We start from the raw sequence: 21,927 nt of genomic DNA on the forward strand, positions 1-21,927 counted from the left end.
TTTTTGTCCAGATCCTAGGTTATAGGTACCTACCGATAGTGTTAAAAACAATTAACAAACGCTCTTCAAACGTCGCAACAATTTCAACCATAGAAAATAAAACTGAAAAGATGGAAGTGGATTTGTACGCTACCGATTGGGCTGAAAGTGGCCGGTTGCCTCTTATTGAGGAAACATCGACACTGGGAACATTGGCACCGAAAGACAAGTAATCATTATTTTGCTTTACTTTCTCTTATATCAAATAGAATATTCCAGTTCTTTCTCTACCTTTTACGACATCGCATGGGCGCTACCGTTCTGTATTTGGTCAAGAACACATTATAAAATAAAATAACGATTGCCTATCGCCCACTCGTTTAAAATTAAACGTAGGTAATAATAGTTTTTTTGTGTCCATAAGTATGAATCATCTTATCATATTAGGTTTATTTTAATATTAATTAGTTTACTGCTTTAAAATTTCTTGTAGCTACATAAAAACAAATATTGATAGTTTTTATGGAAGTTGTTTCTTCCTTTTCCATCTTAACTATAGCACATTATTCTATGTTACTGGTTGTATTTATATAGTGTTGTTACTAGTGTTAAAATTGGTAAGCTTTTATTATATTAAGTTATTTAATTATAATACAGATTGATATCAGTACTAGACCAAGTGGAGCTGAGGGTTGAACGGTTGAGAAGGGACACTACTAGAATTGAAGAGGAAAAAGATTCCTTACTGTCTACTCTGGATAGTATTAAACATTCGGAACTCCTCTCAGATATCACTGAATGTAAGATTACTTTCATTAAATTACTTTCTTTAGTTCCTATTAAATATACAAAAATTTGTTCAGTTAAGTAACTAATATTGATTTTTTTAGGAAACAAGTATTGTAAATATGGTGTTATACATAAATATTATCTGTAGGCCATATTTAGAACATTTGCTAGTTTGCAAACCCAGCACAGGAAAACATGTTTCCATCTAGTTAAACATATTATGTTGGGGAGTGGTTTCTTCAATGTTTATCATATTATTTTCAAGACATCAGAAGTTCTTCATATATATGCTATTTTTATTGTTTCAAAATTAGGTAGATACTTTGATACTATGTATGTTGTCGTAAACATAATAAATAAATAGATATAAACTAAGAAACCAACTTTTTCCAAATATATTTCATTGTATAATTGTGATAAATACAGTAAAAGTACTTGTGCAGGTGATAAAGATGACATTGCCCGGTATGCAGACCGTATTGTAGCTCGTGCAATGACAATCGAGGTAGCTGTGAGAACTGACCGAGATCCGCAACAAGAAGAAGCATTGCATCAGGTTAGTTGTCATATTCAGAAGTGCTGTATACTGTACAAGAATTACTCTTTAAATGCACCAACACATCTACAATAAATGTATGTATATACTTTAAGGTGTATTATGATACACTTTTGAATGTATGTTTAACCTAGGAAAACTGTTATTCAATGGCATGCTTACTAAACTATGCTATCTCAATATTATTCACGACACGCGAATGCTTTACGAGTAAGAATTCTAATTGCACTAAGTGAAGGATTGGTCTTAATAATGTCAAAGAAACAAAAAGACATCAGAAAACTAATAAATATTCAATGAATCTCGTGAAGCGGAATATTTGTAGATCTTTAGAGGTCGAAATTGTATATTACTGTACTTTTATGTAAGTCTTGTAAAAATATTGATGAAGTATTATTATCAAAAACCACAATTGCCTTGTAATGGTAATTGTGGCTTTTGATAACAATATCAGATTTTTTTTTTCTTTGAAATAATTTAGTTTTTTGCACAATCACACATTTTATTTATAAGACTAGTATAGAGAGGGATCAGTAAAATTTAAATTACTGTTTAGGTTAGGTATTAGACAAATATCACGGTCAACAAACTTTTGTTCTAATGTACCCTTGATACGCAATTCCATTATTCATCATCTCGTGCAAATCATTGATATCCAAAGGTTATTGTTAGTAAATAAATTTAAATTATATTGAAAAACTACTTGAGGGCTACACAATGACGTAATATTAAAAAAGTATGTATACCTAATGCTTGGAATGAGAATTTTAAAAGATTGTCTAATTATATACAATTAAGAAATGTATTAAAAACAGCTGTGTAAAAAGGCTTACTATAATGTTAACAATTATCTAGTCGATAAAAAGGCCTGGGACTAGTGCTAGACAGGCTACTTCTAATTAATTTGCGATATTTGTTTTTAAAAGAAAGTACCTACCGGAATTTTTAACGCCGGCTTTTTCTCTCGGCCTACACCCTCTGTCCCTCAAATTTAATGACGTGGAAAAAGTGATACCTGTATCTTAGGTTCCATAATAAACATATTTATTTTATTGTGAATATTAAATAATAACCAAAACGTAAGAATTAAATGTCGACATTTTAATTTTGCTTCAAAACTTCGGACGGAAACCCGGTCTCACATTGTCTGTTACATTTCAGGTAAACATGTATATCGATAAATTAGTTATGTCCGTTCACGACGACACAGTCTTGGCCCACACCCGCTGTCAGGCGTACATGAACGCTTGCACCTCCCAGCCCGACCCTAGCTCCGGAACGGACAAGAACTTCGAGACCGCCATCCTCGGCTGCACCCTCGACGACCAGAAGAGAGTAAAGAAACGTCTCGAGGGCCTTCTCGATTACTTTGCGAAACTCAACATCACCACATTCTCGTGAGTGAGCTCTAAGTAGACTGAGCGTTAACTGCGGAAGGCGCTTCTATCTCGTATCGGCCATGACTTAACTAGACGTAGAGGTATGAAAACCGTTTCTTAATGGTCGGTATTCTGAATTAGAACGCTTAATGAATGTGTCTACGATGCTTAATAATTTTAGTCTCTCGATGTGAATTAACATTTATTGCTATTTAAATTTGTGAAAAGCAGAATTATGCATTTAGTTTTATTAATATAATTATCATATTTCGTTATAGCAATATCGCAATTCGAAGCATAAAATCCTACCGGTAGACACATTCATATTAAATTTTTCCTAACGACTAAAAACTAAGTGGCTAAATTACCGTTTTATGCATATTATTCAAGACCAATTTGTTATTCCTTTGTGTATGTTTGTTAGAAGTAGGCATAGCCAAGGGTTAAAATGTACCAATTTATAGCAATTTTATTCTAAGTTCCGATTTGTGTCTAATAATAGTTGTTATTTGGGAATAAAGGCATTTGTCATTTTTGGAACAGAAACGGTAATTGATTCGCATATTGTAAGTTAATGATTCGTCTAGAACCTTTTAAATTTAATATATATATCTTATACATCACTATTATATATTATGTCCTCAATATCTATTCTGTAGCATAGAGAAACATTAAACTTTGTTGGAGGTAAATGTCTGAATGATCGATTGAGATACATATTGAGACATTAATAGTTGTTTTAGCCTCTACAGTATTTAAGATATTTTGTTTTGTGGCTGAAAATAAATTACTTTCTGCCTTATACGATTCTCATGAAATGGGGATTTTTCTTGTAATGAAATTAGTTCGTTCTCGAACTGACGATATAAAAGGAATGATGGAGTAAGACTGCCTGTAGTGGTTGTATAGAATACAATGTGGTAGATAGGAATTCATTATTTTAATCTATATTAGAATTGTGTAAAATCGCCTGCAGAGCTTCACCATCGAAAGTTAACGAAGAAGGGTTGACTGATGTGTTTGAATGTTTATCGTTTTAAGGTCCATTAAAATATTCTATTAAATGTGTAGTTTGAAGCGAGATACTCACCTTGGATATCTGGAATTATATTTAGGTCAACTTATTAAAATATATACAAAGTGTATATTCCTAATTTACTAAAAACGAGTCTATTTCGTGTCGATTTTTCAAGCATTTGTGAAATTGTACGTAGATTTCGATTTAAAGTTTTTGTTATATTTTGTACTTTTAAAGTATGTTCGTAATAATTCGTATATGGCACGTGCATACAATAAACTATGAAATCCTAAAGTCTGTGTTTTATTTTATTTCCAATTAAATACAATTTTTTATAATAATTTATTGACACCAAAACAAATACATATTTACAAAAAATATTACATTATTTTTAAGCTATAGCTGCAGCGACGTGAGTCATTTGAAATATGGGTTATATTTTATTGGAATGTTTTGGATATGTCAAATATATTTTTTTAATATATGTAGTCAATTTACTCAATATATGTAGTAAATATACAACAGACACACTTATGCTCTACAATTGTCACCTGTGTTATAATTAAATGATGCGAGCAGGTATGTAAATATAAATACACTCGATGGAAAAACCTAATACATACCAACTATAAGGAAACTGTTAGATTGTTATGAAGAACAAAATTCTACTTTAAATTAACTTAAACAAAATAACGTCAAGTTTAATGTATTAAAAATTGCACATATCCAAACAGAACAAAGCATTAAACAATTATGTACAGAAAGTATGTTCTCCAAGTAGGTCGACAGATGCCGAAAACAATAACTTATATCTGAATGTACAGAGAGGCACCACGTTTGCTTAACATAGTACAAATTAAATGTAACCTAACAATTTTTACATAAACATAAACACAAGGGTTTAAAAGTTCCAATGAAGTCAACGTTATCCACTAAACAGTCAATCACAGTATTCTGCACGCGTTTTTCAAAACATTTCTCTTTTTACCCCCAGGCCTGTGCTTGACGGGCCGCAGTAGGATTGTACCGTTGCTGTTGTGATTAGTAAACGTTCCTGAAATAAAAAGTTTTGTCATTCAATATTTTGACGGCACTATCTACACAAAACCTTACTATGTAATTTTATTAAAAATTAATCATATTGACACGAAATCAATTAGCTGTCTATGGGCGATAGAATAATATCAGTAGCTACCTATAACTGGTGCTATAGTAGGTGCAGTGATTTCAGCTGCGTGTTCTCGCCTCAAGTCCGCGAGACACCTCGCTGCCAACGCCCGAAAGACGGCTCCGACGTTCACGTCCTCCTTAACCGAAGCGCGCATCAGCCTACAGCCCAGAGCTCTTGCCACTAACTCCGCTTCATCTCTGAAAGAACCAGTACAATTCAAATCGCGTTATCGACTCTTCATTGGCACGTACCCGTTAAGTTTTAGGCTTTGTTTTCTTTTTAAAATTTATGGGTGAGATTCAGAGCTCAGTCTAAATTTACGCGAACTACGACTACGTTATGTCATGTAAAAGTGAGCCATTGAGGCTGTTATAAGTCGGAACTAAAGGCAAAAGCCTAAATCGATTGATTAGAAAATAAATAGAACAGAATATGTTCGATAGGTCAATAGTAGTTAGTGGGTGCGGTTTCGATAATATGTGCTTCGCTATTAAGACAAATTTGGGCTAAAATCTTATTAAAAAATATTCTAGTGTATCCATTTCTTCTCTTTACCAAATTCTACATAATCTCTCATCTATAATCATTAAAAATTATATTTCATCGTCGTTGAAAATTATTCCCATTAATAGAGATTTACTTACGGCCCCACTACACACTGATCCATCAAGTCAATTTTGTTTTGAACGATTATAGTTGGTATTTCACCGCACTCGTTTTCCACCTGCAAATAATTTATTATTATATTTACCTAGGAATACATATTACAATTTAGATCTATTAATGTTATTTATCATAAGAATTATCTTTGAAATTATCGCTGGACAGAACCAATACTGAGGTTTGGCAGGACAATAAATTGAAAATGCAATTAACAATTCACTTGAATGCCGAAACCTACTCATAAGTCATAGGCTACCTATATAAAAAATAAAAATGAATTCTTAAAATATGCTATAATTCGAAAGTTTATTAATTCATAACATATTTAGTTTAATCATAAATCTTTAATATGCTATGTAAGCAGGTATATGTTATTAGTATCTCGATACGATCTGTAGTCATCAGTACTACAAAACGATTTTAAAAGTATTGTAGTAAAAGTTTGAAATGAAACAAAAAACGTAATTACTAATTTATTTTTATAAGTAAATAATACCTATTATTAAAGTTAGAACGTTAAACAGAAAGTTCGCAGTCGGGACTTCCAGTTCTGCCAGTCATTATATCAATGTCTTCCACAATTGATTGAACTTCATCCATTGCTGGCAGCGTCTTTGCCAATAAAACTCCCCTGCCCCCAGTGGAACAATTGATCCCCAAAATATAACCGTCATCAACATCAATGAAGATGTACTTCGAAAGCCGATTGCATGATCTAATCTGATATTTCACTTCATCTTCCCCATAATAAAGCAGATTGACCCTCGTTCCAGCTGTATTTTTGTAACTGGATTCGATAAGCGTTTGATTAAATGGAACAGTGGAACACCCTGGACTGTTCTGTACTTGCGTAGTTTTCTTAAACTGGACAATTTCGCAGTTTCTTCTCTGACGCTGCAATGGTGGCCAATAGTATACAGCGTACCAATCTCCTTCCAATTGGTTTAAGTCAAAGTCGTCGCCGCTTTTGAAGTAATCAATGCACTGTTCCTCCACATTTGCGTTGGACTGCACTTTGCCAAATCCGAATAGACAAACGATAAGTAAAAAAAAATACATTTCAAATGTTGTTTTTATGTAGAGATGATAGGTATGATTGTTGTGAATATTGGCAGCGCACTAAAAGCTAACTGCGTGCCGGGTCGAAAGTCGTGACCACTTTTATCAGTATTCTAATTTATCTCACGTTATCAATTTAACCGAAACGAGTTAATCATTCACATGTATATATAAAGTGCAATAGGTATAAACTATTTATTATTCATAATTCAATTAGCATTAGCATGTTGCTAAAAATATTTATTCATGTTTATTTAATATCCGGTCTATACATATAATATGTATTGGGCTGGACGGACGCACTTGTATTTTGATATATTACGCTATATGATTGTCTGCAAACGATACTTAAAATAAAACATATCTCTTAGTATTCTTAAATATTATTAATAATTAATGTATGTGATTTAATTAAAGTTCTAATCATCTTATTAATAATATAAGGAACTTTTAAAACGATATAAATTAATTTTTTAGTACCTTTAGCTTCCATGAATGTAAGGCAAGAAAGGAATCTCTATCGGTCGTAGAGAACGCAAGAACACACGCGTGGGCGCCGCGGTAATAAGCTTTAGTGATAGCATCGAACTCCTCTTGACCGGCTGTGTCCCACAGCATCAGTCTTACTTCTTCACCATCGATCCTGAAAATCATTAACAGCACACTTGTATATATGAACGTTAACGTTGTTTGTCGCTATTAACATCAATATATATATATTATATCGACTAAATAACAATTTACACTTTCTAATGTTTCGTAATGTACAGTTTTGTTTGAGTGATTTTATCCTAATAAAGAAAAATATTATTATTAAAGTTTACCTTAAAGTCTTTAAAGAAAGGGATTGTTTACTTACTGGAAAAATTCAAATGTTTCGGCTTTGATCCTATCATTTATATTAATATAAAAACTATAATGAGAAGCAATTTGTTTTTGTTCAGAGTAAATTATTAAACAAGGAACTAAGGCTTAAAATTGACTTCCGCAGTGAAAGCATCTCACGTGCAAATACTAAAGAAGAATTAAGGTCAAGATCGCACCAACTAAGAAATTATTGGACGATGTGCGACTAGTTTACCGGATTTTAAGTTTCACTTACACATACTTTCTCGATGATTTAATACTAAGGATTATTTTTCCGACCCAAATATCGGCCAATAGAATTGCACCATTCGACGTCACGTGGTACAACCTACATGGTATTATACTGAAAATTTTATGTGAAAATTTTCTCTGGTCGTTGCTTCAAGAAAAGTATTAAGTAGTTGTTTTATTCATTATGAAATTCTTATTTGTTAACTGTACATTTCGTCTCATGGTGCAATTCTATTGGCCGACATTTGGGTCGGAAAGATAATCCCCCGAATACCACTCGAGCTTCAAAATTATCGGGTATTTCCCGATAGGTTCGTTGCAAACAATTAATATAGTTGTCATGACGACGACAGTCTTGTGCTGTCTTCTGCAGCTTAAGCTCTTGTGGTATTACATATGAGAATTTCGGAAAATACTGAATAATAAATATGGAAGTACTATGAACATTGAGGTGTGAAACTAGACTCATAGACCGAGGGCTGAGGACTTTATGTGAGGATTCCAGACATTAATATAGTAGATAAACTAAATATATAAATTATAAGGATTAAGGGGGACGGCGCGTACGCAGTCCCCACTACCAAAAATTACGCGTCCGAGTTATCCACATTAGGGATAATCGCAGAGGTCAACTCTACCGCAGTGCAATGGTAAAGTCTCGCTCTGGGGGAACCGCCTACTTGATCACGGTGTCCCCTACGCCAGGTAAGTATGCTTTCATCTGGTTACCGTCGGTCTATATAGTAGTGAACGGAATACTTCTATAGCGCGTTTTATGTACTACAGAGCGACATCTGTTAGCAGGCAGACTTAACCACCATTTTATATGAGGCCAGCGCCATCTAGGTTAATATGACGAGACAAATAAGCGGGAAGCTCCATTATGTGTGTCGAGTGTATTTTGTATCTAATTGAAATGCCACATTTACACTCAGCCCTATCGATCAGGGCAGCGTCAGTATGTGATTTGGTCACTGCTCATGTCGCTGTTGTTGGCAATGTTGCGAGTCGTTTGGTAAATGAGCACTCACTATGGACGACTGGCTGAGGGCGACATTTCGGCAGTAGTAAGAATAGTGAGGGCAGAGCGTAAATGTGGTATCCTTACACCTTAGATAAACTTCTCCTTAAGTCTAGGTTATTTAAACGCATTGTCTATTTTACAATGTAGAACCGCTAGATGCACTACGTTTCTTAATTATAAAACTGTAACTTACTCGATTTGCCGTTCGAGAAAATCGACACCGATGGTCTTCTTATAATCTCGGGTGAAGGTGCCGCGGCAGTACCGCTGTATCATGCTGGACTTTCCCACACCTCCATCTCCAACTATCACCACCTTGAGGGCTACCTCCAGCTCCTCCTCACGCATCCTCTCAGCCCCGCACCGCGCATTAGTGCACGCTATCTATTCTGAAACAATAACATATAACATTTTATATCGAACCGGTGAAATCCTCAAATTAGTAATAAGTCTAAAATATAGATTATTATTGATCGTGCACCTCATATCGGGCTGATTAAATTGTCATATTTAATTAAGTCCAATAATTGAAATAGTTTTATTAAAGTAATTTAAATATACATATATTGTTTTTTTTGTGATTCACCTCACTTAAATCGCCCAGTCGGTAGGTAGTCCTAATTTCAAAGCTCTTAGAATCCTGTCTAATAATGCATCTTGTGCTATTGTAGAACGATGTTGGGAAGCTTCGCCTTCCATTCTATGTTCTAAAAAATATAAATCTAAACGTCTGTTTCAATTTCTCAGCTCGATGCGAGAGGCAACTCTCGGGGTTTCGATTCCCCGGATTTTCCTACGATGGAAAATTTTGGATGTTTCACTGCTGGCTCTCACTTAATTATCTTGTGAGATATCAACAAACTCATTATTCAGGAATTTTATAACTATGTATATAAATTGTTTAAAAAATTAAATTTACTTCATGCAATAAATCCAAAATGCTTAAAGTTAATATTTCCTGTAGGAATATGTATGTACACATAAGGAACGATTTGAAAAAGCACTTAGTCTATAAACAATAAAACCCCCATTTTACGTATATGCAGTTGTTTATCACAAACAGAAACCAGTTTTAAGGAGCACCTGTTCGTGAATACTTAACCTGATTTTACTGATTGCGCACTCAACACCGCTTGAGCCTGAGATAAAACCTTTTTGCCGGACAATTTTGTAATACGAGTACACAAGTTTATAATCGCCGAGCTAGTTTTTATTTCGATAGATTCAAATTTATTTTATATAATATACTTATATTATCGAATATTTTTGTCATAAAATTTATATATTTACAGTATGTAATAGTTAATTTTTAGTAAACCAGCACTGAAGATGCCATTAAAATGCTGTGTACAGATCAAGATTTAATTAACCTGTTTTCTGTTTCTGTACCAAAAATTTAAAAATAAAATAAATATGGATCACACTAGCAACTGCTACACAATTTGTGTGTATGTTGTGTTTTTATCATACTCGTTTGATTTACCAAAAAATACAGATGGATTGAACGAATCTAATTAGTATTATATTTGAAATTCTAGGTCGTAATGAAATTACGAATCCTCTTTACAACGAAGGGGAACAGGGGCTTTTTAAAGGTGTAGTCCTATATTAGCAGAAACTATTTACAATTGTTTAGCTATTGATGTTTCTAATCTAACTTTAAAATTTACTCTTTTATCATATGACTATTTTCTATCAAAAGTAATTTAACATAAACATATTGCTAAATGATTGCAGAGTTTTTACTTTCGAAGTCGAGTTTCACCACGACTCGGGCAGATTCCGCTCAGTCATGCTATTGATAAGTTATTCCGATTGTGTCAAGATGCTCTTTAGTTTATTCAACAAGGAATGTGAAAAGGCCTTTTGGGGTCGAGCCCTATTACTCTTTATATTCACTGTCCATCAGCAAATCCTATAAAGATGGTGATGTGTTGACTTTAAGAATAACCTAATCGCAAACATTTTTGATAAAGAGATCAGTCGCCAGATGATGACTCAGGAATCTCGGACGTAATCTAGGTAAAGTTTTAAGAGTTAGGATTACGAAATAAATTAATAATAAAGATTACGTATTTGAGAGAAAATTATCAACCGTTTCTAAATAATCTTGGCTTTCAAACAAGGATTTACAAAATTGCTTATTTAGTTTATAGGTGATAAAATAATTTATGTAATTAAAACAATTGCAAAAATACTTGTTTATTGTTGTGAATAAACAGTTAATATAATTGTGTCAGAAAATAAAGTATAAAGATATGTAAAATATACTAAGTACAAAGTTTCAAAGATACTAAGTCTTAACGTGATGACAAAAACGTTTACATTGACATGTATAATGTTTTTTTTACGTTAGTTTTAAGTTCCTCTTTTTTCATATGTGAGTATTTAGACGTTCATTCGTCAATATCTTACATATTAAAAATGAACCAATTAAACCAGCCTGTTTCTATGAAACATTAATAATAGAGGAAATTCAATTCCGTACTTTTTTACATAGAGTGCTACAATTATTATTGATTCATTTCATTTGCATAGTTTTTGTTTCACAAGTGAAACAGTTTCTGATCGACACCTTGACTCAGAAACAAATGAAGCATGACCAATTATAGTCGATAATAATATAAACTTACAACAAAATCAACACGCTCTAAAAACGTATCTGCTATCTATATTCATGTAACATTTTAATAAAAATAAATTTAATTTGTATAATAATATTAAAGCACAGTGTCAATTACTGTGTACATAAACAGCGCCGATAAATCCTTCATTTTACTATAATTATTTTAAAAAAGGTTAGATACGAGATCTTGAATTATAAACGAATATAAAATTATTATTTTTCTGTAAGTATTTATTTTTTGTTATTGTATGCGTGAGATGTATATTACATATACGTATATTCTATAAAAATCCTTTTTGTAGATTTATGTAAGGCATAATAAATATTTTTGTTCTTAGGCTAAGTTCAAATTAGTGCCATTATCTGCGGTTAAGAAAGAATGAAATCGAATTACAGATACAGTTACCGAAAGCAGGACGCTGGACGCAGACCGAGGAATACAATATTTTTTGTCTTGCGTATTCAAATGTTGACACAGATAGTCACAGATTGTATATGAGGAATAACGGACATTTTCGCAACTAAATGTTACCTGTATCGTAAATACAGTAATTTATTACGCTGTTTGTTTTCGCAGACGTGAAAGCCGGGAAATGTTTTCAAGAAATTTTAGCAAAAACGAACAAATGTTTATTGACCATTAAATTTTATTTACAAATTTATGAACATATTCACAATCTATTCACAATATTTCTAAATAAATAGACCAAAAATAGATCTGTTATTAGAAGGTAGAAAATATCATACAAATTTTATGATGGTAGATGCTAGATGAACAGTTTCTGTTCCATTTCTACTTCCTTATAGCCTCTCGATTAAGGAGCAGTAATAAGGCAGTGCAAAAGTTAATTTACGGATACATCTCTTACAATCCCATCATCAATCAGACGTGATTACCATTTGCTTCCTTTCTTCGTAAATGCAAATATACGTATTACTTTATTATTGCTCATGTTTAGGAAGTAATCTAGTAGATCTTTATGGCCATCTAGTGATACCTTTAGCTTATATATCATCGTACATAAGAAGGGAAGTAATAATGCGATATATTCTTGTTGGAAATGTGAAATAGATAAATACTGCGGCATTATATATAATAATAATCCTCCATATTCAGCTTCTAGTAGTTAATTCTACCTATTTCCAAGACTTAAGGAATATAACAAGGGCCATAAATTAGAAGATGATGACGCAAGATCAAGATATTTAAGGGATCGGGAAGATTTTTTTAGCTTTGAAAAATATACAAATTGTATAAACTGAAAAATTAAATTACATTTAATAAAAGATAATTGCATCTTACTTTTTATTAAAGTATCATCATACTTATACCTGTCTTGGTTTATATTATTATTGTATTTTCTGTACTTTTGTATGCATTCAGGCTTAAAAACAATAATAATAATTTTATAGTTGATACAACTTTTAAGTCATAGTGTATTGTTATTATAAAAATAAAATCAGTGGCGCTACAATCTGTTTAGGTTTGGGCTACAGATTTCTACATCTGTTTCATGATCATTTGGCAATTTAATAGGCAAGAAGGTGATCAGCATCCGGTGCCTGTTAACCGCCATCGACTTTTTGGTTCTAAGGCAAGCCGGTTTCCTCACGATGTTTTCTTTCACCGTTCGAGCAAATGTTAAATGCGCACATAGAATGAACGTCCATTGGTGCACAGCTTGGGATCGAATCTACGACCTCAGAGATGAGAGTCGCATGCTTAATCCAGTTCTTTGTAAGCCCTCCATATCGCCGCATTGGGGTCACACTAGGCATTTCAACCCAGAGACACAAGCGCGTAGAATGTTGAATTGCCAACCACTTTGCAATTACCATTATCGGCTCAGAATATACTGTTACATATATCCTAAACTTCACAATCTATTTATAGGTAGCATAACCCACTGCTTGCCTTATAAATTCGACCGTGCCCTCCATGTACAACCCTACCAGAGGCCGAGGACAAATTTCAATATAAATTAAAACTTTCCCTCGAACCGGGAATCGAACCCGGTACCCCTCACCAAGCTGCCACTTAAGAAGACCGCTAGGCCTATCACCGAGTAATTGTCATCGTTATCGTGATGTTGAAATGAATGTAGTGATTACCTATTAATTACTTGTCATAGTAAATATAAGATATACTTTCATTATAATTATGCGTTATTATTTATGGGCACTGTAACATTGTATTGTGCATTGTACTTCATCGAACCAGAAGTTTCAAATCTCACATTGTGCCCATTCACGGAAGAGTCACACTGGATATCATAACATCGCATTTTGAGACAATAGCGGCCTCGAAACTACACACGAAACTTCCGTGGTAATTTTGGGTTTGGAGTTTTGATTTGGAACTTATCTCACAAGAATTAAGAAATACGATAGGCATCGGTTAAAGGCATATATTATGGTCGTAAATAAAGTAAAATACTTTATGTTCTGTTTAGTCATTGAGATTGGACATTTCTATTAATCTTCATACGCCTACGAATGATCTGTCATACTTTTTTCTGGTATCGTTAAGGGGGCGAAACTAATCAATAGACATGAGGTGTTTTCGAACTGTAAAAAACTATGATTTTACAAGTAACCCCAAAAAACTAACGAATAAAAAACGCTTGAAACACCAAAGCATTTTTTTTTGTATATAAAATCTAGAATAATTTACACAAAGGAAGAACTAGTAAAAATAATATTTTTTTTATTTTTGCGTTTAGCGTGTAAAGGCCGATTTACATTATCTTAGTGTTTAAGAGAGTGCTTTAGTACAACTTGAAAGGCAAGTTCTTTAGCGTAGCGTTTACTAAAGCAAGTAGCGTTTACATGTTTCAACTAAAGTACTATCCTAAAGCACTCTCCTAAACACTAATGATAATGTAAATCGGCCATAAGAATGACTATAATGCTCGTTGGCGAATATCTAATAAATAAATGTTCTAAATTTGAGTTTTTGGCGAAAGTTATGTTTACTCAAAGAAAGAAATTTAATACACTTGATTCAAAATGAAAGTATAATTTATTCGTGAAATAATAATTTATTTCAGAATATTTAATATAACATCCTTTTCGAAATGAGATATTAAAAGTCGTTTATCGTTGAAATAATGAGTGTTGTTTGTCGTCAAACCTGTATTGTACTTTCTCGCCATCAGAGTAACCCGTCCATAACCGTCGTAAAATATTATTTTATACCTATCGGTAAAGATGAGTTTGGAAGCGAAATCTCTTTTGTTTTAAACAAGGCATTAAAATAATTATTATTATCAGTACTAACCTAATGTGCCTGTACTATAAAGTTTTGTTTGGCTTACTATAAAGTTAAAGATTATCTAGTTGATAAAATAATTGTTGTTTGCCATAGTCATTTACATTTTGTATGATGATTAGCTATTTTAAAAGAGTACCGAGAGTTTTTAACGCCAGCTTCTTCTCTCGGCCTGCACCCTCTGTCTTCTTTGCCGATTAGTAGGGATATCTACCGATTGCAATTTAATGACGTAGAATGAATGATACCTGTATCTTATATTCCATAATAAACATATTTTATTTTATTTTTTACGCTGTACTTCTATTACTTAATAGCAATACTTATCCCGACGTTTTTTCATGAAATTGGAATATAATTCTTCTGTATTTCAATATCCCTCTAGTAGTGCTACAAAAACTCAAAATAAAAATCGGAATCACTATCACTGTTGTTTTTGAAACTTACTGAAAAGGTATCGATGAAAGTCGTACCTACTTTCGAATTCTTGGGCTGCACTAATTGTTTTTTCGTTCCTTGTAATTAATACTAAGTAAACGTAGAAACTAACAATGGTCCAAAAATCTACAGCATGTGATGCGTGGCTGTCCTACTAACCTATAAAGAAATATGATCAAGGAAACAGATAAATGAAGCTAAGGGTATACCTTACTTCGTAATTAACTTATCAATTAGCATTAGCATTCTCTAACAAATAATGTTAATGTAATCTAACTACAAAACCAAATTTCGTTGTGATTCCTTCAATATCCGGAGCGCTGATGACGCAAAATTGTAATCGCATTCTTGACTTAATATTCAAAACACTATTGAAATACGCAGTAAGCTTGAGTGGTTTTAAATGGCGCTCATACATACATATATTACGAGACATGTAATATTTTAGTCATATAAAATATCTCGGTAGCTCATTTGTCAACGAAGAGCAAATTGGCGTGGTCGTTCAACCCGCACAAGAATGCGATCTCAGACCGATTGTTCTTGGTTCCACACTAGATCGAGTAATTGTCATATCCATCGCATTATAACAACGTATGTTTTATCATTATAGATGTAAAGAATAAAGATTGCAGTAAAAACATTTACCTCTCCAAAACAAGCCACATTTAAATCTGCTTCCGACAATTTTAAAGTCGAGTTCTTTGAATACGCTTAAAATTATGACGGATTAAGTAACAGGTATTATTTATCGTCTTATGTACGATATAAACAGAAACGGTGTTATTCATATATGTGGGTGTATGTTACGGACAAACTAAAAGACGTCTTTATTAAATTTGATTAATGTATAGAAAGTCATTATCGTAGAGCAAAGTTTATACTTTTTGGGCTATTATTTTGTCTATTAAGTATAGTTAAAGGTGATTGCTAAAAAACGTTTCAGTTCAGAACGGATGTAAATACTGTATACTAATTTCAATAATTTCTTAATTCCTTAATAATACCGAATTATACTGAAGAAAGATGGGAATGTATGACGTATATTTAGAACTGGTATCGTAGTGAAATTAAACCTGTATATAAGAATTCTAAGAGCACGTAAACAGTTCATGAATGGCTCGTAGTTTGCGTCCTTGCCAACATTGTGGTGAGGTGAGTGACCCCAAAAGCTTTCCGCAAGGAACATAATTTTCAGTATTCTTGTAATTTTTCATAATAAGTGTATAAATATAACTTCTCAATAGTATAAATTTTTATAAAATTTTAAATGAGAAACACGAAAATAATGGCTACGACGTAACACACTAACACATAGTTGCATTGCAAATATCAGAACATTAGTTATGTAAAGCGAGTCTTTATATAGATACACATTTCCATATTAAACAGCAACAGTTGATTCTAAGGACTATTTTTCTGTCCAGCAACTCTAGTAAAAACTGTTATAAATTAAAGTGCGAGAACAAAATATTCCATTACCAAGCTTGGAATCAAATAATGTTCTGGTACATAACTCAACTTCCTGGCGGTCCAAATGTGTGCGGCAAAAAGCAAACATGCTAACCTAATATTGGTATTGCTTTAGAGTCCAACTTGATGTTTACAGTACAATTAGGTCTGTACAATGCGCAAATAATTTAATTTAATATTGGAAAATACTAATTAGTAATCTAAAACAGTACTTGTCAATTCAGAAACATTTAACCTAACTATTTTACTTACACACTATTCTTTTTCCATTCCAGAGTTTACACAATATGGCAGAAAGTAACGTATGAATATTTGAAACATTAATTTGAAAAATATACTTTTCGGAATGTAGTCAAAACTCAAAAGTGTGTGCTAAATTTGAGTGTGTGTTTAAGCATTAATTATCTACATGTCTTTATGAGCAAATTTCTTTAGTCTTAAGATTTGATTATTCAACTAGTTTAGTAACTTAACACATTTTTCTGTTTTAAGATGTCATTCTTAAAATATTGAAAGTTTCGCCAAATTAAATATAAAAATTGTTGAATAGGTGTGTAAAGTATTAATGCCAGTGTAAACGTGCCCGAATAATATTAGTATTACCTGCTACAAAAAGACAGCGAGTAGAACAGGTGCATTAGTATCGCATCTGCTGTTGTCCTATAGACACCCTTTTAAACTAGTTGGGTTATAATCTACTTCTAAGTAACGTGTTAAGCATTTCGTCATAGTCGTAGAATAGTGATCTGACAAATAGTAGGTAAACTTTACAGGGCAGCCATTTCAAAATAATATAATCATATTAGTTAAAAATAATAACATAAAATTACAGTTTTCTAGAAAAAATCACATGCTTCTATGAGCGTCTATCAAATCCGTCACTCTACCGACTGATTAATTTGAAATTTAAAACACATGGAATGTATCCGTCGATTTTAGTGTATCCGTCATATTTAGTCACTGTAGTGTCCAAATGTGATAAAAAGTGGATTTTGTTTTTTTTTTTCAAATCCGACATTGTTCTACGATCATGACGAATTTTGCTTTCAGGGATTATTTTAATCATATCAAATACTGTTTCTAAAACTCAATAAAACTGCAATATTTAAAGTAATGTAGATATAAAAATAAACGTAATTAATCAGACGCATAGTTTTGTCGTCACCGCCACAGGTAGCATAAAGCATTATTAAGCCATTGATATCTCAATAATGACGAAGGATGACTTTGTGTTTAGTCAAATCATTGATAAAATAAACTTGATTACTATAACTTGATACTTTTACTTTCTTAGCAGCATGACAAGATATTTAAATAATTATTATAAAATTTATTTTAAAACCGCGTGGTTACTTTCTCTTAAATCTTCCAAGGTATTAAGGTCAGACCAATTTGTTTCTATCATTTTAATTTTATATTTAGATATTATAAGGATGTTTTGGTCTAGCATATTTTAAATAAACTTTCACATAAAATAAACACTGTGTAACGATAACTTTTAATTATAGGTTTAAAATAAGGTAATAAGGCTATTTAATCCGGCTGCTATAACGCTTCTATAGGTACCACGAATTAAAATAAAATTAGAACATTCTGTTAATATAGTTAGTATCACATCATTTCGAAAAGAGTATTTGCTGAAATTCTTCTCAACATATGAGAATGATGAAACCTAAAGGCACCTTCCGCACAGTTTGTATGTCAGTCGGCTATTTCCGTGATAATAAATTCCAATATCTTACAGTTACTTAATACTCGAAGTTAGGGTCATAGCCAGTTTCACCTTCAATAGGATGAATTTTGTAATATATAGAATATTTTACCACCATAATTGTATACACACCTACTATATAAGAAATTTGTAATATTAATACAATATAATAGATATTTATTGAATTATTAAACCAAATTTGTATACCTATATATTTTTGTATTATATATCTTTTTTATATATAAGCATGCACTTTGTTTTAAAACTTTATTAACAAAGTAATAAATGAAGAAACTGTTTAAGCGATTAACACAATATTGTGACCAGAAATACATGTTGGAATAGGAGAGGATGTTAGTGGTATCTTAGAAATGAAGTCATCAAAATTTTATGTACAGACTATATTTTTACCTTTACTCCCCCCGTGAGCTTATGATGACAAACACAAAAACGTTACTGTAAAATGTTATCACTAACCCTTTAAACTATTTCCCGAATCAATATATATACCTATACCTAATTAGTTAACGAAGGGAGATTGTAAAAGTATGCTGCAGCTATTAGTAAAGTGTAATTTCATATATTTCTTATAGAAATAGAATATGTGTACTGAAGAGGTATGATATGAATCTGAAGGCGTGAACCGTGACTGACAGTGGCTGGACGACGACCTTATATTAACGGATTTAAGCCTCATTTACACTATTCATATTAGAACGTTCTAGTAACGGTTTTTTTCGCCCCAAAATCGGAAAAAGGATAAATTGTCAGTCTTTATAGCCATAATCAAATTTCAGGTTAAAATATTTTTACTGTTTTAAGTTTGACATAATTGATATAATGTGACTTTAGATACGGATCGAAGTTGAATATTAAATTTAATTACTGACACATACGTCTAACACACTAGTCCGTATCAAATAGAATTCGCTTATGCAATCCAAAATCCACCCATACAAATGTTTGTTTTGTGGATTACATTAATGGACATTTCTAAGATATTTTTATACACCATATGACATTTAAGAAAGTCATTATCAATATTATAACTTAAAGAGATAGCTCACTCTAGATTTTGCATAGAGTAAAGAGTCTATGTATAGAGCTAAATCAATGTCGCTAGACTCACCCCAAAAAAATCTAGAAACAATTTAAAAAACTTCTTCAAAACAACCCCACAATCAAGATATTAAACCAGTTTACGCACAAATATCTTAAAATCCACCTAAAATACTTGTTTTTTGCAAAAGGACGTAAAAAAGTCGTAAAACATTTATAAGCATAATCTTTAGTGCTTTACAGTAAAGTATAGGATACACTGATTGTAAACAACTACTAAACCCTAATTGGTATTGCCATTTTATATTAGTTTGAACACGTAAAAAAAGCGAATGTGATTCTCTTTCTATCGCCTTTTTATAAGCTCGTTCTAGTAACGATATTAATTGCCTAGCTTTCGAAATTGGTAAACCTCGCAATAAATTAATTAACCGTTGGTACTCTCACGACATGTTTCACCTCACAATAATGGATTTCTGTGTAAAACTCTATGGAATCAGTCTCATAAGCGAGAAAGTATTACCGTAACAATTATCGTTTAGTGACGGATACGATTTTCATTTTCGTCAGTAGGATATTAAAGTATTATTATTAATCGACACTACTTATTCTTTACATTGCAGTTTGGTAAACACGACTTTACAAGAATTTTAAATCAAGCAATTGGAAGAGCATACAAGTGTAAGTATATTCGTCACATTCATTCTGTAAAAACTCAAAGTCATCTAGTATAATTTATAAGAACACCAAAGGAATGTTTCTATTACAAAGTTGTAACGTGTGGATTTAGAGATTGCGACCATTAGCGCAGGTAGCCTGACTATCATTATAAATTCTTCGCATAGCTACAAAAAGCTTTGCGAATTGCGTACAGACTTGCAAATGTCGAATGCTTTTATATTCTAATAAGAGATAAGATAGGACTCACACGATCTGATGAATATAAAGAGTGGCGGACAGTTTATAGCCAGTTCTTCTCTTCCGTTCTACGCTCTTGATTTGAGAACTGCCAGTAAATGTATAATTAGAAGCATTTCGTTGTTTTTTTGACGTTCATAAGTGTACATTGTGTTACCTATATGATAAAATAATTTTGACTTCTACAAACATATTAGGAATCTTTTTCATTCACCTATAAAATAATTTTTATATGTTTAATTCATATATAAATTATAATGTTAAACAACAGCTTTTAATATTTGAAATTGCATCAAATAATTATACGTTTAAATCAGTTAACAATCGCTAAGAATAATAAATAACCTTCAACACAGACTAATATCCATACGTTAATATTCTGGTCACACGATATGTACCTCTTATCCTTAACACAACAGGATTACTGAGAAAACACTTTTATAGTTTATATATTATGCGATGGTAATTGAACTACATGGCTTTTACAGGAACGTCAGCATTCTTCATTAATACACGAAAGTAGCTTTCAAATAAACGTAGGTATGATATAGGTACATATATTATTGCTGTCTTATTACTTATACTTATTTGTTTCCTACAACTTCGTTGAAACATTAATAATTAATATACCTACAGTGTACGTAAACTGGAATAAAATACCTAGTCAGCACGCATTTTATAAACTTTTTTGAATATCCGTATTATTTGTATAATTTCTGTTGAATTAAATACTTGACATGCAGGTGGATTCTTTTTATAGGCTTCCTGATAGCATTATTACGTGCAGAAAAAAAATAATTACAGTAATGAATGCTAAAATAAGCTCATGCGTAATTGTAGCTTGTCTTTATAATTACATGTTAAGGAGATGAAAGAGAATAGGCTAATTAATACCGAGTACAATAGTGTTCTCATTGAAACACGCAATTATGTTTTAAGTCAAGTAGCCGAAATCATATTTCATTGTTAAATCATAGGTAGGTGTTATGTAAGTAAAGCTTCATATTATATCATTCTTATTCCGCATAATATCATCAATCAATTTTATTGGAGATTTTAGATAAAAGAATATAAATATTCCTTAATTTGTGTTGTTTGGAATAGATTTCTAACTAGGATCTAGGCCTTGGACTTCATATAAAATTGTTTAACGCCCAACAATTTTTATTTACTTTAGAGTTTTTTTTGGGGAATTCAAGAATATCTTTATGTAATAAGAAAGCCTCCGTAAAGTATTGGCTATAATCGAAGATAATTAATTAGATTCATTAATAGAAATTGGCATAGATTGTAAATTGTAATTAGTTGTTACTTTACTAACTTAAATACATACTCACATAAATCTCTGGCACGGTTGCACCATTCCTTAATCCACTCTCACAACACTCCCACTATTAAATTCGACACATATTACACGTGCACAAGGTATAAAGTTAGCGTGGAAACTGGCGTCTGCCGTGTGAAATTTGAGTGTGACGGGGATTGGTTGATGGTCGCGGCCGTGGGCTGCGGCGCGCGCGCACCCGCAGGCTTCGACGGGAAAGTTCATCGAACGTGCTTCATCTGGTAGAGCTTTTAAGCTAATTATGAAAATAGCTTTTAGGCCTATATGTTCTGTCCTCTCTCAAGATTTTGTGATCATATACCTCTATGCAATTATCAAACTTCGTACCACATTGCGTAAGAGTTCATCTA

At 32.3% G+C, this 21,927-nt stretch overlaps 3 protein-coding genes and 1 non-coding gene across 5 annotated transcripts; 1 reads left to right on the forward strand and 3 right to left on the reverse strand.

The window, feature by feature from the left end:
- On the forward strand, positions 1 to 4,015 carry LOC125055728 (BAG family molecular chaperone regulator 2). Its single transcript, XM_047658251.1, has 4 exons — positions 1 to 208; positions 637 to 779; positions 1,212 to 1,324; positions 2,486 to 4,015. The coding sequence occupies exons 1-4, from the start codon at positions 111 to 113 to the stop codon at positions 2,723 to 2,725; spliced, it is 594 nt and encodes a 197-aa protein (XP_047514207.1). The 5' UTR covers positions 1 to 110; the 3' UTR covers positions 2,726 to 4,015.
- Positions 4,016 to 4,606: 591 nt separating this feature from the next.
- Positions 4,607 to 21,708, reverse strand: LOC125055719 (ras-related protein Rab-23). Of its 2 annotated transcripts, none has more exons than XM_047658228.1 (6): positions 21,570 to 21,708; positions 8,930 to 9,125; positions 7,095 to 7,257; positions 5,537 to 5,616; positions 4,917 to 5,089; positions 4,607 to 4,775 (listed from the first exon to the last, which is right to left on the reverse strand). In XM_047658228.1, exons 2-6 carry the CDS (start codon positions 9,082 to 9,084, stop codon positions 4,666 to 4,668), a joined length of 681 nt encoding a protein of 226 aa, XP_047514184.1. In that variant the 5' UTR covers positions 9,085 to 9,125; positions 21,570 to 21,708; the 3' UTR covers positions 4,607 to 4,665. The 2 variants fall into 2 exon arrangements, with proteins under 2 accessions (XP_047514184.1, XP_047514193.1); XM_047658237.1 differs by having other exon boundaries at positions 8,930 to 9,120; positions 21,570 to 21,699.
- Positions 6,016 to 6,791, reverse strand: LOC125055737. The gene has a single exon (XM_047658262.1). It carries the CDS (start codon positions 6,612 to 6,614, stop codon positions 6,072 to 6,074), a length of 543 nt encoding a protein of 180 aa, XP_047514218.1. The 5' UTR covers positions 6,615 to 6,791; the 3' UTR covers positions 6,016 to 6,071.
- On the reverse strand, positions 8,264 to 8,425 carry LOC125063088. The gene has a single exon (XR_007119465.1). It is a non-coding gene; the product is annotated as a U1 spliceosomal RNA (small nuclear RNA).
- Positions 21,709 to 21,927: the final 219 nt, after the last annotated feature.

This window comes from Pieris napi, chromosome 2 (genome assembly GCF_905475465.1).
Source record: "Pieris napi chromosome 2, ilPieNapi1.2, whole genome shotgun sequence".
In the NCBI taxonomy this organism is placed as follows: domain Eukaryota; kingdom Metazoa; phylum Arthropoda; class Insecta; order Lepidoptera; family Pieridae; genus Pieris; species Pieris napi.